We start from the raw sequence: 14,307 nt of genomic DNA, 5'->3' as shown, positions 1-14,307 counted from the left end.
TCCACAAAAACAGAGCATGCTGGAGGCACCATCCCAGCAGATTAAGCGAGACCACGAATATTTGCTTCCTTAATCCCAATTTTGTATGTCCTATGTCGTACAGTGAACGTCTCCACAAAGTCTTGAAGATCCCTTTTTCACATCGAGGATTTCCTCTTCCGGCCTTCTTCTTTTATGTTCTTTTGCTTCTCCTTGACAGTGCACAATCCCCTGATCTACAAAGTACGAAAACAGAGTTTTTTTTAATCACTGCTGATCGCTCCCTCACAAGCAGCAACGAATACAAAATTCAAGCTGTCATTCCATGTCGACCTGCAAGAGGACTCTCTCCTTGGCGCCGTTTCCCCCTTTCATCTTGTTCGACTAGTGCAGCCCTCAGTTGGCCTAGTGATGTAGAAAATGTCAGGCTCAACGACTAAACCGAAGCACCGTCTCTTGTTCTCTGGTCTTCTCGCTACAAAATGCGGAGTACGAAAGACACATCTACTTGCAGATGCACCGGGTAATACCATAATCCAAAGAGGAAGAGGGTCGACTTACCGATTCTCTGAGATACATATTCGAATGGTTTCTTTGCAGTCGGCCGACAGGTGAAACGGAGGCCCAAGTTAAGAAGATACGGAGGGTGCTTGTTGCCCTGCGGAGTAAAGTCGGAATGAATCGCCAAGTTTTCGTATTTGCCCCCCTTTCCCCCTCCCATGTCAAATGCCAGAAAGAGGGACAAAGAAGAAAAAGGGCGAGAATGACGTGCCCGGCCCAGAAGCCAAAAATGGTACGAGAATTAGAAGCGATCGCCATCAACAAGAAATCAATATATATAAGAAGGGGAAACAACTAAAGAAGGTACCTTGTTGCCCGACACTAAAACGAGACCGCTTCAATTCCTTGGAATCGTTCCAGAGAACGTACGGAGTACGGAGTACTCCGCACGCATTGTCCTTACCAACTTTCAACACCTTTTAACAAAGGGCCGCAGAATGGTATGGTCGAATTGATAATTTGTGCCATTGCATGTCGTGCCATTGAAGTGTATCAAGATTACTCCATCAAAATGTCACGTCACAGAAGGGCCGATGCACCTTTCAGTTTGGCTGTTTACAACCGCTACTTTCTCGATTTGTTGAGCTGCCTGCCGGCCTGTGCTTTAACGGGCACTCACGTTAACGAGTATTCTCTTTTCCGTGTGCTGCATCTTGGTTTAACAGGTATTACAAGGAGACGTGTTCCAGAATCTGTTTGCGTACATAAGTTTCTGCAGATGTGTGTCGTGGCACTCCTTATACTTGGCCTTGGATTCGGTCCATACGCCGGGAGTAGATCCGCTGACATCCTAGAGGTAGACGTCAGAGCATCGTAGTACGAGATAAAAAGGTTCTCACAGTTCCATGGCATGAAATTATTATTTTTTTAGAAAAAAAATACACAATAACAGTCTTTCCGTATTGACATAAGGAAAACAATTTATTTTCCATCGTTTTTTCCCTATGTAAATCAACGTAATGATAGCGATTGATTAACTCGTGTCTAATATTATTATTTTATCACGAACCCAATGGTTACATACCTCACAGTCTTGGCCTTTGCCTCCGTTTTGGAGACGGCACCAGACCGCATCTCCCTTTGCCTGCAACCCCCGCCAATTTTTACTCGTCGCTGTCTCAATCGAGAAGCTTCTTTCTAGTATCGTCTTTATTCGCGAAGGCATTTTCTCCTTCTTTTTTGTTTGCAACTGCATTCTTACGAGCTGCGTCGTAATGATTGTGGCTGGTATCGTGAGAACCTTCGACTGTTGCAAGTTAGGCAACAAGAATACTTCTTATCTGTGACGCTCCGAATTGCCTCATCGTTCTACCGAACACGAAAAAAATCCACTGTGCCCGGCATCGCCATGTGTCCCGGAGTATAGCAGGAGAGGCCGGATCCGTTGTTCGGGCTTGCGGTTCTCGGGCAGGACATAGTATTCTTGTCGTGCGCCTCCGCATTTGTGTTGCGTTCGACGGACCGCCGTACGCGGCCCCGTTCCAGACAGCCGCATTCTTTTTCTATGCTTGCATAAACTAAAACGCATCTCGCGATAACGTTACGGTCCTAATGTACTCGAATGATAAATTGGAGGGGTCTATATTCTAAAAAGGAATAGACGTCCGGGCAACATGAGAAACATGCTCTGCCGGAGAACACAACCGTGCCCATATTCACGACAGAGGGGTGTCAAATTTCACGCAGCGGTCAGATTCATGTCAAGACATCGCAAATATAGCAGTCGATACTGTGTCTTATTGAGGTAGGATATGTGTAAATATTCATCGCCTATCGTTTCACTTCGTCGACCACTCTCCGCGGAGGCATTAGCCGAAGTATCTGTTTCTCCACGTAAGACGGAGATTCATTATTCTTCCATGTGTAAGTCACAAATTCTCCCGGCTCTCCGTTCTTAAAACTCCGTGCGCATCGCCGATACTGCAGGAGGCGCCCTTTCTGACCAACCTCGGTAGTCAGTGGCTAGGCACGGCTGCTGTAACGGACTGTCGTCGCTGCTATCAAGGCCGGGCCGTCGAGTTGGTGCTCCTGCTCAGTGACGCCTCAAAATATCATTGATCGGGGGCCCATGCCGGCTACTGTTGCTTTCTATCAGGCCATCCAGTTGTGTCGCATGTCAAACACCACGTTTTCGACGGTCATCATGTGTTTGTTAAATCCTCGGCATGCCCCAGGAAGGCTGATCAGTTAAGAGGCACGAAGTACATGTCGTTGATTGGCGGACTCAGGTATATCGTGTGCTTCGGATCGCGTGGCCTCTTACCGCAATCGGGCTGTATAGACCGTTGGAGACCGCATCCAAGATGTGAAAAAGAATGCATGTAGATGCGGAAAGGCCTATATCATCCAGTGGACAGCTACTGGAGTAGAGTATAATGTAGTTCTGGGGAGATAGGCGGTGAGGCAACCGGTTGTTCGAGCGTGGGCCGTAAATGTTGCAATCGTAATGCTTGACCTGTCGCTTTTGTGATATGTGCTTGAAGATGCGGCCGGTACTTCTTGTTCAAACGACCTTGTCGAAGAGATTCTGGATCGGTTTCGCAGCCTGCAGTAACTCGGTCAGGAATACGTGACGAAATCAAAAGAACATACCCAGAGAAAACAACTCACGTCAATGAAATTTTCCAAATCCTTATCCAGATTGGCCAAGTCGTCCTTGCGCTTCTTGTTCTCAGCAATCAGCTTGAGTTTCTTCTTAAGAAGCTCATTCTTCTGCCGCTCCAAGGCCTCGCGCTCCTGCTTCTCGTAGCCGATCCGCGCCGTCATCAACGTTTCCTCGTCGGCATCGACATGCTCGGGGTGTAGCTCGAGGAATTCCTCCACGGGGATCATGGGCAGGTGCATGTATGAGTGGCTTGACGGTGGTCAGTTCAGGGCATCCAGAGAGTGGGAGAGAGGGAGAAAGAGAGAGGCGAACGGGCCTGACGCACTCGTAATTCTCGCATGCAGCTATCTCGCCCTGGAGATGACGCTGCTCATAGTACAGGTTCTGCAGCTGCAGGTGCAGCCGGTCGACCTCCTGGCGCGCCTCGGCCGTTTGCAACTTGGTCTCGCGTGCAGAAAAATAGGCGGCCCGGTGGAGGCTTCGCAGTTGGGCAATATTAGCGACAAGCAGTTTTTGGCCGCGTGAAATCTCAGCCGCACGCTCCAGCAGCGGTGCCAGCGTGCTCGGGTCGGCCGAAGCACTCTTGGAGGCCTTGTCGATGAGCTCGAGCGCCTGCTTGCGAGCCCGTGCCGAAGCCTCGAGTAGGGCGACGAGGCCCTCGTCTGTGACAATGTCGTCTGTGTGCATTCTTGGAGGAGGTCGTTGCGTGCCACTGGGAGGTCTAATGCGGAGAAAAGCGATGGCCGGTTTGTTAAAAGAAACGAAGACGAGAGTGAGGTTGTCCGAAGTGGAGCTTTAGCTGTGGAAAACACCAAACAAATTCGATGTGTCGTGTTTTTGGTAGGACCAGATTTGGAGGCTGCTGGTTGTGGCTGAGCTGTGTTATATAATCTGTGGCTGGGAACCGTCACAAGCCAAGCCACTAACACCTGCAAATGCAATGGGAACAGGGCGAAGGCCGCGTCGCTTCAGGCGGTTGGGGACCCCAACAACAATTGGCCCAAGCAAGGTTTTGGGCTGCATTGGCAATTTCCCTTTTGGAACAAGTGGCTGCGTCAGCCCGTCTCCTTGCTCTTTCCAACTCCTGGTAACGCCCGTCATATCCCGCCAAACTTCCGGCACAAACACGAAATTTCCGCCTTTCTCCTGCTGCCAACATTTTCTGCCAACTCTTAACAAACTTGCAAGTGTATGCGGACCGGCATGCTTCCTAGCCTCTCTCCTCTCCCATGACTACCAACCCAGCGAGTCATTTAACCAGGGGATTGCGACGTGCCATTTGAACCCTCGTTCCCCCTCAATTGATACGACCTAGGACGAGGCCCCCTTTCAAGCCAATTAATTGCTCTGCTCCAACAGAATCAGCGTCTTTTTGTTTCCTCTGTATATCCGACAACGACGAGCACACATCGGCAAAGACCCGGAGCCCTCAGAGTCGCACCAGATAGATCTCAGGGATCACCGGAGAGACAGAGAGTGTTGTCGCCGCTTACCAACTTGGAATTGGGTCGGCAGAACGACGCCCCTCTTCTTCCTTTCCTTCTCCTCGCTCCTCATCTTAAGAACCCGACTCAGCCCCGGCACTCAATAGGCATATTTCCGAGGGAGCGAATATTTGTGTTTTTTTTTACGACAAGATGGACTTTGCAGCCTCCAAGATGTCGTGCAACGCCACTGCAAGCGGCCGTGGTCCCGCCGAGGGAACCAATGAAGCAAAGACAAGCGGAGCCGAACAGATCACGGCCGATGCGGCGCCCGCGCGGCGGCGACAGCGGTCTTCTTTCAGCCGGCCCCGGCGAAAGTCGCTGGCCAACCACATCATCGATAGCGAGGAGAGCCTGCTGCTCAAGTTTGACTTGTTCTTGACCGAACTGGAGCGGCGGCTCGAAAGCCTCGAGAGCTATGGCGAGGTCTCCATCGACTCGAGCATTGCCCGGGCGTATGCCACACTGCAGGCTGTGCGTACGCGGTGCTCGCAAGCGTCCGAAGAGGTCATTGGTGCCGGCCGACGGCGTCTGCAGATCATGGTCGAGACCATCGAGACTCGGTACCAGGAGGCCCTGGTGGCGGCCGAGTCGCTCAACGAAAAGGCGCGGGTAAGCATTGAGCTACTCGACGACATGCTGTCGGACTTTGAGAACCACGCCCACAAGTTCCGCGAGCGGAGCATCTCACACGCCACAGACGCAGCGGGTCTGTTTATGGGCGAGAGCCGCCGGGTGATGGACGAAGGCATAGGGCGTGCACGTGAGGTGGTGGACGAGAGCTTTGAGCGTGCTAAGAAGGCGGCCGAGACACTCGAGGAGCACATCCAGCGTGCGATTACCAACTCACGGAAAAACGGCCTGCTGAGCTACGAGGAGCTGCCGGTGCCGTGGCGCATCAACCCGCACATCATCCGCGGCTACCGCTTCAGCGAGACCAAGGCGGCATGCTTCCGGTCCATGTTCCGCCTGTCCAACGAACTGGTCAACATCTGGTCGCACGGCTTGGGCATCGTGGTGGTGCTGTCGATTGCACTGTACTTTTACCCGACCAGCGTCAACTTCCACCTCAGCACCAAAACGGACGTGTTCATTGCTGCCGTCTTCTTCTTCGCGGCGTGCCAATGCCTGGTCTGCAGCACCATCTGGCACACCATGAACTCGATTGCGGACGCCGACCTGATCTCATCGCTGGCGTGTGTCGATTACACGGGCATCTCGCTGCTGGTGGCGGCATCCATCATGACGACCGAGTACACGGCCTTTTACTGCGAGCCGTTTAGCCGGTGGGTGTACATTTCCATGACAGCCGTGCTGGGCATTGGCGGCGTGATGCTGCCGTGGCACCCGTTCTTCAACCGCGCCGACATGGCCTGGGCCCGCGTCGCGTTCTATGTTGGTCTGGCCACGACGGGCTTTGTGCCGATGGTGCAGATCATGACGACGCGCGGCATGTCGTTTGTGTGGGAGTTTTACCTGCCCATTACCAAGTCGCTGTTGGTGTACCTGACGGGCGCCATGGTGTATGCGAGCAAGGTGCCGGAGCGGTGGCGGCCGGGCATGTTTGACTACATTGGCGGCAGCCACAACCTGTGGCACCTGGCCGTGCTGGGCGGCATCCTGTTCCACTACTCGGCGATGCAGGAGTTCTTCTCCAACGCCTTCCGCCAGGCCGAAGACGGCTGCCCTGCCTACTAAGCTGGCTGTTGTTAATGGTATCTTGATCGTCCGAGTTCCTTTGGCGCGTTTTCTTCCTTCTTTTTTTCTCGTTTTCCCTTTTATATTTCATTTCTTGTCCAATCATGCCATGATAAACAAAAGTTCATACCAAGACGACCCAAAAGCACGTTGGCATCTTTTACATATTTCTTTTTATTTCTCTTTCTTTCTTTCACATTTTCGTTTGTCACGCATTTACGGCTTTGTTTTCCTGTCTTTTCTTTCATCACACATTTTGGCGTTTTATTTATTTTGCATATTTGGGAACCACTGCATCGTCTCCTGACATATAGGAGCAATCACATACATATACACATTTATTTTCTACAGGACCTCGACCAATCGTCTACCCCTTTTTTTCAGCTACATTGCATCGGCTTTCCTTGGTCACCGAACTGCGAAAGAAGGCTTTCACGTTCTCAACGAGTGGGCTAGGCACCTCAACGAACCTGCATCAAGAGGTGGTATATGTGAGCATAAAAAATAGATGACAATTTAGAGTTGTCGAAAAAATGTGTGTATTACATTAGGTAAATAGGTGTAAAAAGCTTGCGTCCTTCTTTTCTCTTTTGTCTCTTTCCCCCCTCTCTCTACACCACCTCTCCTCAAAACGTCGTCATGATCACGCCCACAATACAGATGCCCAGGCTCATCCACACCAGTGTCCACTGCTCTTGGCGCGCTACGGCTGACACTTGTATGTACGGTGTGCCCCCGCTGCTGCTGTTATCGGCCGATGTCGTTGCTGGCGATGCGGTGGAGGCGCGCAACTGGAGTGATACTGGTAACTCAAAGCCCGCGTTTTTGGCACATGCCCGGAGGTCTTCGGTCTAGACGACGTTAGTACACGGAGGTGCAACTGCAAGAAAACTCGTGGCCGTTCCACCAAAGACTTACATCAAGACAGCAGTACCCGGGAACTGGCGCACAGTATTTGCCACGGTCACAGAATCCGTTGTCAACACAACAGGACTAGCGGAATCATTAGTACCCTAGCAATCGTCAAAATATTCCAGACGATTAGTCCTCAACTCTACCTGTCCTATGCTCGGGTTGTAGCACATGGCCGCTGTAACATCGCCACAGGCGACCGACCCGGGACCGTATGTCTGCTCGCAGATGGACTGCGCCGACTTTCGTGGGTATGGAGCCAACCGTGGTGAGCTTTGCTGAGGTTGTCGATGTGGTAGCTGTTGCTGTTCTGCGACGGAAACAGTGCTCAGCAATGCGACAATCGCAATTATGAGGGCGAGGGGCGAGTCCATTTCAGTCTGAGATGGCCCCGTTGATGACGATACGGATGTGTTGGTATGTTGGATCGATTACGATGTGGCGGGCAGATGATGACGGCGACGGATATTATAATGCTGATGTGGATGCGAGTTTGGCAATCAAAAACAGACAGCATTTATTAATGTGTGCCAATGCAATTGCAATGATTGATAAAACAAAAACGAGCGACGTATTGCAACAAAAGGAATAAGCGAGTGTTGGAAAGCGAGTGACGATGTTCGACGAAAGAAAACAAATGTGACGTAGAGCGACTGAAGTTTAAGGTCTAAATAACTTGAAAATCAAAAGGCGATAGTAAATGGGGACCAAAATGATTATAAAGGCACGGGCAAAAAAGACGCAACGGGAAAATGGAAACATGACATACGGGAAACATGGGACAACCCGTTGTTCAAATGGTCAGGGGAGATTCGGGGAAGATAACGTGCTGGCTGCCGAAAAGAACGAAAGATAATGGATATTAACAACACTGACAGAACTGGGTAATTCAGAGCGAGCTATAAAACAAGACCTAGTTCCTGGAAAGGCATAGAAGGATGGAAGCGGAAAGCAGTATCATAAGAATGGAAGCTGTGTGGGTGTCTGGATAGCACATGGCAACTTGAGAGGTAAAATAGATTGACTGTGACGTTTATATTTTCCCTCGTTCTTGTTTCGGTAGTATTCTACCCCCGCGCCTTTTTCGAACAATATTTGGATATGGGCTAGAGATCGAAGATAGTCTAATAGATCTAACCTCTTTTTATCTTGCTCTTTTCATTTTCTATCTTTCAAACGTGTTTTTTATGTTTTCTAAAAATAATTTGTATAATCAATGGTAAATTTATTGTTGTCAAAACAACACAATTAGTCGCTTGATGATCATAAGAAATTCAAAATTTGACAGACGTCCTCATGACGCAGAGCCACATGTCGTATAATTGCTGATAATTCATTGGCATTCTGTTATTCTGTTTCTTTTCTATTGATAGCCCCATGGCTGCCCCCCCCGCCCTTTATGTGATGTTGCCTTCATATCCGCAGGAACATAAACAGTCCGGCGTACCACACTAGCTAAGGTAATGTACGATAAGCCGCGACCAAGAGATGGTAAAGGTTGCTGAATCGAGCATGAAGTCCTACTTGAGGTTTGCGTGATTCGAAAAGCAGAATATGTCGCTGCATCAGCGACTGCTGGAAGGCCGCCTCCCTGAAAGTAAGAAGAAAAGCAAGCTTTCTCGAATGACAATAAGAAAAGCTTGGCAAGTAAACATGGCCATGGTCTGGACAGGGTGGGACGGTTAAAAATACATGGTCATAATGTCATGATCTCATCCGCTAACTGTTAAGTATCGTTTCTATGGTGTCACTCCGTCTTCGCCGCTCCTTTCGCGCCACCTCAAACGTGCTGATCTTCCCAGGCAATTATTTCTGGCCGACGTCCCGATTGCCTAACCGGCAAATAAAGATGCTGCCCGCCCGCTACCCGCTGTGGTCCAATACTGAGCAAACCGCGACCTTCTTTTGGCCTACAGCAGATGTGCGTTCGCGGCTAAATGGGAGAAGCTTCCCGCTGCCTTGCTAGATCTCGAGGCAACTCCGACAGCGATCGACCGGTTGCAGCCATGGCAACCGAACACAGGGCCTGCTGGTTTGGCCTGGAAGGTCCATAGTCTCGCAGAGCATCCTGACAAATGGGGGAGCATCAGAGGCTGAGATAGCGTCTCGACCGGTAAGCCACGCCGCGACGCACCAATGGTCATGCAATGCGACTCAATCAACACGTCGAGCAAGGCTGTAGCCGACCCTGCTGTCATAAATGACATACTTTGTCGTTAGGTATCATTCAAGCATAAACATGTACAACGTGCAGCACGGCGCCCAGCGCCGTACTCATGCTCTTATTCAAACCGTACACATTTCCTGGTGACACTTCATAAGGCGTGGTTGACTATCTCGGCGTACACGTCTGCCGGGAGCTTCCGGATGATGGTAAGAGTAACACGCTTGATCGAGTCGGCCTGTAGCGCCGGGAACGATCGGAGAAGTTTGTTGGGGCTGTATGATTAGTGGACTGTCTATATGATATCAAGAGAGAGAGGCTGGGACGCACCTTGGACTCGTCAAGATCTGGTTGCGAATCATCATAAGCTGCGCAACGATGCACACGATGTTGAGGTGTGGCCCGTATGCAAACAGAAAGTCCCACAACCGCAGTACTTCGGGCAGTGGCGGCGTGCAGGCGCAGAGCGTCAGCACCGAGGGAAACGCGTATATTTCGGCCGACAAGTTTTTCGACAACAGGTACAGGCTGAGCTTGGAGTCGACAATGGCGAGCACCTTGTCAACGAGGGCCAGACCCTTGTGCACGCCATCCATGGCCCCGCGGATGTAGCCGGGGCACTCTTTTGTCAGCAGGTGGTGGAAGGCGACAAACGCCTCAGCCTCGCTGCGCGCGGCATACAGGAACGGCGCTGCCAGGACGTTCATGCCCTGCACGTAGGTCCCCGGGTCGGCCGAGACGCTAGTCTCTGAGCCCTCGGTGGTGAGTGTGAGCGCGCGTGCGCGATTCTTGGCGGCGGGCGATGTGTTGGCTGATGGCGAGCTGTCGGCCGCGGCGTTGTTGAGCATGCTGAGGACACCCTTGCCGCCAGACAAGTTGCTTTCGTGCGCCGGCTGCTGCTGTTGTAGATTGGGTAGTGACTGGCGGCTTGCTGGCGGCGGTGGCATAGGTGGATGTTTAAGAATCTTTTCTTCGCGCACATCTTGGAGCTTCCAGGCAATGGCGTTGAGCAGCCGGATGAGACTGGCCTCGCTGACGCGGCGGCGGAACAGCGGGTCAGTCGTGAGTGTGCGGAAGGTGTCGTTGCGGATCTTGGAGTAGGCCGGTGATGCGCCGCGGTGGACGAGGGAGAGGTAGGCGTCGGTCTCCAGCACCGGGCAGTCGAGAAGGATCAGCCAGACGTAGATGCGTGCGGAGGACTGTCTGGTTAGTTCTGGGACTGAGAAAAACAAACAAAACAAGTCAGAGACCTTGCCACATACCATGCCATCGCCGTCACTCTTGATGCCTGTCTCCAGAATTTTCCACCGCAGGTTGTTGAGCGCGCCAACCACGTCACCGTCTGGTGGCCCGTCACGGACCAGACGGTCGATGGAAAGTGCGTCGAGTGCTGGTGACCGGCCGAGCAGCGGCCGTCGGCTCGCGTTGGCGCTGGCCGCCGCCGCGTTGACCTGCTGGATGTTCGCCGCGTCGCTGTTGGCGCGTCCGCGCTGAGGTGACCGGTTGTTGTTGCTGCTGAGGGTGGTGATGCCGTTGCCGGCTGAACCTGTCCCGAGCGTCGCCGTGTTGCTAATGTTGCTAATATTGCGACGGACGGGCGACGCCGAGCGCTGCTGTAGCGCCTGGATCGACTGCAGCTGTTGCTGTGCCTGTTGCTGGTGGTGATTGTGCAGTTGCTGCTGCTGGAGCAAACGCTGCTGCGAGATCATCGACGGCAGGTTGTTGCTGTTGGCCTTGGCCCCGAGGTTGTGCGCCGACTGGAGCTTTCTAAGCGTCCGAGGGCCGCTGGGCGAAGACGGTGGCGGGTACAGCGACGACGGCGGCAACAGTGTAGGCACCGCCGAAGTGCCATCTTTGGCCGGGCTCGGCATTGTAGCGGGCAAGTGGACGAGGATGACGTTGAAAACCCGGTGATGGAGCTGAGTAAACAGACACTTTTGGCGAGGCTGAAGAAGGACAGGCACAAGAAATGGAGTCGCTACCAACACAATGATGCAGGATAGAAACGACGTTTTGTCTTCAGCAGCATGGCACGTGGATCCGTTGCTTGTGTGTGCAGGGGGTGTCGTAGAAACAAAATGCTGACGTTCTGTTCCTACGAAGTAGGCTGAATTGGTGAGCACAAAGTCGCGATTTTTCGCGATGTCTCCGCGTTGACACTACGTTTAGCGTTGGCCCTGAGTCTAGTGTAGCGTTGGCAGGCAGTAGTAGTTTATCCCCGCGGCCCTTCCTCAGCCATAACCATTATGTCAGTTACGCCTGCCCACTGGGTTGCTACCCGCTGGCACAAACAGGGCAACTACGGCAAGAATGCTCCAATGGGCAACGGCACGGGTGATGGGAAGGAACGAACGAGTTACCAATATGCAGGTAGCCGTGTTTATGCTCTTACGCAATTAGGCAGCCCTGCTGCACATCGACACGTATATTCGTCGTTCAGCTCTGTTTCTGTCTTGTCCGTCAGCCTTCGCCTCTCATACAACTGCCAAGGCCTGTTCATTATCGTCCGCATATCGGACAGCCCGTTGAAGTCGCACAACCGACTGACGGCGAATAGCACAGAATTGCGAAGAAAAGGGCTTTCTCCTGCAGGCTTCTGAAGGCCCCTGGTAAACAACTGGACGAATAACTGCTCGTAAAATGCTGAGTCATAAGCCGCGGTGTGTGCTTCTTCGACCGTTTGTGCACAACAAATGCCCTGTAAAATGCAGCTAGTGGCAGTCCTCTCTTTGTCAATTCGCTTTTTTGCTTGTGGCTTTGCTGCATTTTGCCATTGTGGATCGCAGTCGGCACCAGTGATTGGCCCATTTTATCGCTATCGCGTGCCCCGCCACTCTTTCGTTCTTTCCTCCCCATTTCGTTCCCCGCTTCTTTCCCTCACTCGCTCTTCCCTTTTTCCCTCTCTTTCTTTCTCTCTCATCCTGCTTTCTCACTCTATCATAACAAACGACCACTCCAAACATCAACTATCCCAGCACCGAACCACCGATACCAGCCAGGCCAGATCCGATCACGTCACTAGTTTGATCTATGTAGGTCTTTCGCGATGCTCTAGCTTTGGCATATCCAATAGCTTCTCTGCCGCTTGAGTTGTTTTGAGCCCCTCCGAGACGGCTCTAGGCACTCTCACTTTGCCAACTTCTGCCGACGCTGTTCCGTTTTTGCTAACGTGCCTTGCGTCCACCAGCACCCGCGCTCCTTTACAAAACCCCGTTCCCACGAGTTACGCAGAAAAAGTCGAGTTGATGTCAATCGAAAATCTCAAGATCAATGGTGCGCATTTCTTTCGGCCCTGGAATGTGGGCATCGCGGAGCAGCTTCGATGTTCCCATACAAACAGCGACGCAAAAGTTGCCATAGGAAATGTTCGCTAACAATACGGCTCCCTTCAGACCCCTTCGCCGACGCCGACGAAGATACCGGACAATCGCAGGCAAAGCAACAGGAATACCTCCATATCCGAATCCAGCGTACGTTTTTTGAACCTGGCACACCAATCCCCGCATTGTGCATGTGCGCATGCTACGCATATTCCTATGCTATGTCACATGGCACACGTGCCTCCCGATGTGTTCGATTCGAAGCACAATGACTAACATGTTGATCGAATGACAGAGCGCAATGGACGCAAGACCTTGACCACGGTGCAGGGTATTCCTCCCAAGTTTGACCACAAGAAGATCCTCAAGGTCATCAAGAAGGAGTTCGCTTGCAATGGAACCATCATCTCCGCGGCCGAGTCCAAGGGCATGGGCGAGGTGATCCAGCTCCAGGGCGATCAGCGCAGCAAGATTCGCGACTTCCTGATTGACAAAGCTACCGGCCTTGGCCTTGACGAGAAGACCATCAAAGTCCACGGTTTCTAGACTAGCCAGGCGCTGTGTTCGTGTCTCGAGCTTATACGTATAGGTTGTCTTGGACATGTGTATGGATTTTGTTTGCCTTGGAGACATCTCTGGGTATCTCTATGTCAGACGGCTGCCACAGCCCAAGCGCCGATTTACCGGCATTCTTTAGCTCTGCGGGGCGTATAGATATACCATGTCTTCCAGAGCCGCACCCTATCGGGTATTGCTTTGATGACTGGCGAGACACATCGACTCGGGCGTTTGGTAGTCGAAATGGGGTCGGCGATGGAACCAGGAGAAGCGGCAGATGAGTCCTGGTGCCAGCCGTAGTACCACGGGTCTTCATTCTGTTCCTTTTTTCTGTTTCTATTGTTATTCTCGGGATGGTGCAGCATGATTCAAGTTTTGTTTAAGATACTCTCTTTGACGCTGCTGCAGTGTCATTAGTTGATGGTTCGGACCACATTTTTTATTCCATGGCTTTGGATGCTCGATCATTTCTTTCTATGGGCGGCATATCCTTTTTGTCAAGTAGCACATAGCGGATGTTGTCACAATGGAAAATGAAACAGTGTTCAAGCACAGGAGGCGTGGAAATGACAGAAAGTGAACGTGATGAATACGTGCTGCCTTATACCTAACAGACATATATGCAGCTACAGGTAGAGATACTGATGGAGATGGATATGGGTCTTGCAAGCCCGCTAGGCCTTCTACTTCCTCGCGATGCTGGGTATATCTGGACATAACGACGACAACAAGCTGGGAACCTGGTCGTCTCTGGACAACACTGCTAAAGAGCTTGGTCTGTACATCGTGGGCGTAGCCATGCCATGTCTGGTCTTGTTGGTTTGATCCGGTATCCCCGATGTCCCCAGATCTTGCTACGTTCCGGCGGCCAGTTTGTAACGCCGTGCTTGACAGACAGATATACGACGCAGTGTGGGAATTCCGGCAGCACGCCAGGACACACATGGCACAACACATGGCGTAGCACATGGCATCCACACCCCTCTGACTTGAAGAGTGGGCTGAGAGAAACAAACCAAGGAGATG

General features: G+C 51.8%; 5 protein-coding genes across 5 annotated transcripts; 2 read left to right on the top strand and 3 right to left on the bottom strand.

The window, feature by feature from the left end:
* Positions 1 to 3,043: 3,043 nt before the first annotated feature.
* On the bottom strand, positions 3,044 to 3,832 carry SPBR_08656 (THO complex subunit 5; the record flags this gene model as incomplete). The annotated part of the gene is made up of 3 exons (XM_040766894.1): positions 3,044 to 3,085; positions 3,151 to 3,394; positions 3,471 to 3,832. The coding sequence occupies 3 exons, from the start codon at positions 3,830 to 3,832 to the stop codon at positions 3,044 to 3,046; spliced, it is 648 nt and encodes a 215-aa protein (XP_040614689.1).
* A 950-nt stretch (positions 3,833 to 4,782) lies between these two features.
* SPBR_08409 (uncharacterized protein) lies at positions 4,783 to 6,327 on the top strand (the record flags this gene model as incomplete). Its single annotated transcript, XM_040766647.1, has 1 exon — positions 4,783 to 6,327. The coding sequence occupies one exon, from the start codon at positions 4,783 to 4,785 to the stop codon at positions 6,325 to 6,327; it is 1,545 nt and encodes a 514-aa protein (XP_040614688.1).
* Positions 6,328 to 6,953: 626 nt separating this feature from the next.
* On the bottom strand, positions 6,954 to 7,613 carry SPBR_08689 (uncharacterized protein; the record flags this gene model as incomplete). The annotated part of the gene is made up of 3 exons (XM_040766927.1): positions 6,954 to 7,178; positions 7,246 to 7,320; positions 7,386 to 7,613. 3 exons carry the CDS (start codon positions 7,611 to 7,613, stop codon positions 6,954 to 6,956), a joined length of 528 nt encoding a protein of 175 aa, XP_040614687.1.
* A 1,941-nt stretch (positions 7,614 to 9,554) lies between these two features.
* Positions 9,555 to 11,274, bottom strand: SPBR_08343 (cell cycle arrest protein BUB2; the record flags this gene model as incomplete). The annotated part of the gene is made up of 3 exons (XM_040766581.1): positions 9,555 to 9,678; positions 9,734 to 10,602; positions 10,666 to 11,274. 3 exons carry the CDS (start codon positions 11,272 to 11,274, stop codon positions 9,555 to 9,557), a joined length of 1,602 nt encoding a protein of 533 aa, XP_040614686.1.
* Positions 11,275 to 13,011: 1,737 nt separating this feature from the next.
* SPBR_08768 (translation initiation factor 1) lies at positions 13,012 to 13,269 on the top strand (the record flags this gene model as incomplete). The annotated part of the gene is made up of 1 exon (XM_040767006.1): positions 13,012 to 13,269. The coding sequence occupies one exon, from the start codon at positions 13,012 to 13,014 to the stop codon at positions 13,267 to 13,269; it is 258 nt and encodes an 85-aa protein (XP_040614685.1).
* Between the last annotated feature and the right edge of the window lie 1,038 nt (positions 13,270 to 14,307).

This window comes from Sporothrix brasiliensis (assembly GCF_000820605.1).
Source record: "Sporothrix brasiliensis 5110 chromosome Unknown Cont22, whole genome shotgun sequence".
Classification (NCBI taxonomy): domain Eukaryota; kingdom Fungi; phylum Ascomycota; class Sordariomycetes; order Ophiostomatales; family Ophiostomataceae; genus Sporothrix; species Sporothrix brasiliensis.
The sequence above is the reverse complement of the archived record's forward strand: the minus strand, read 5'-3'. Positions and strand labels throughout refer to the sequence as shown.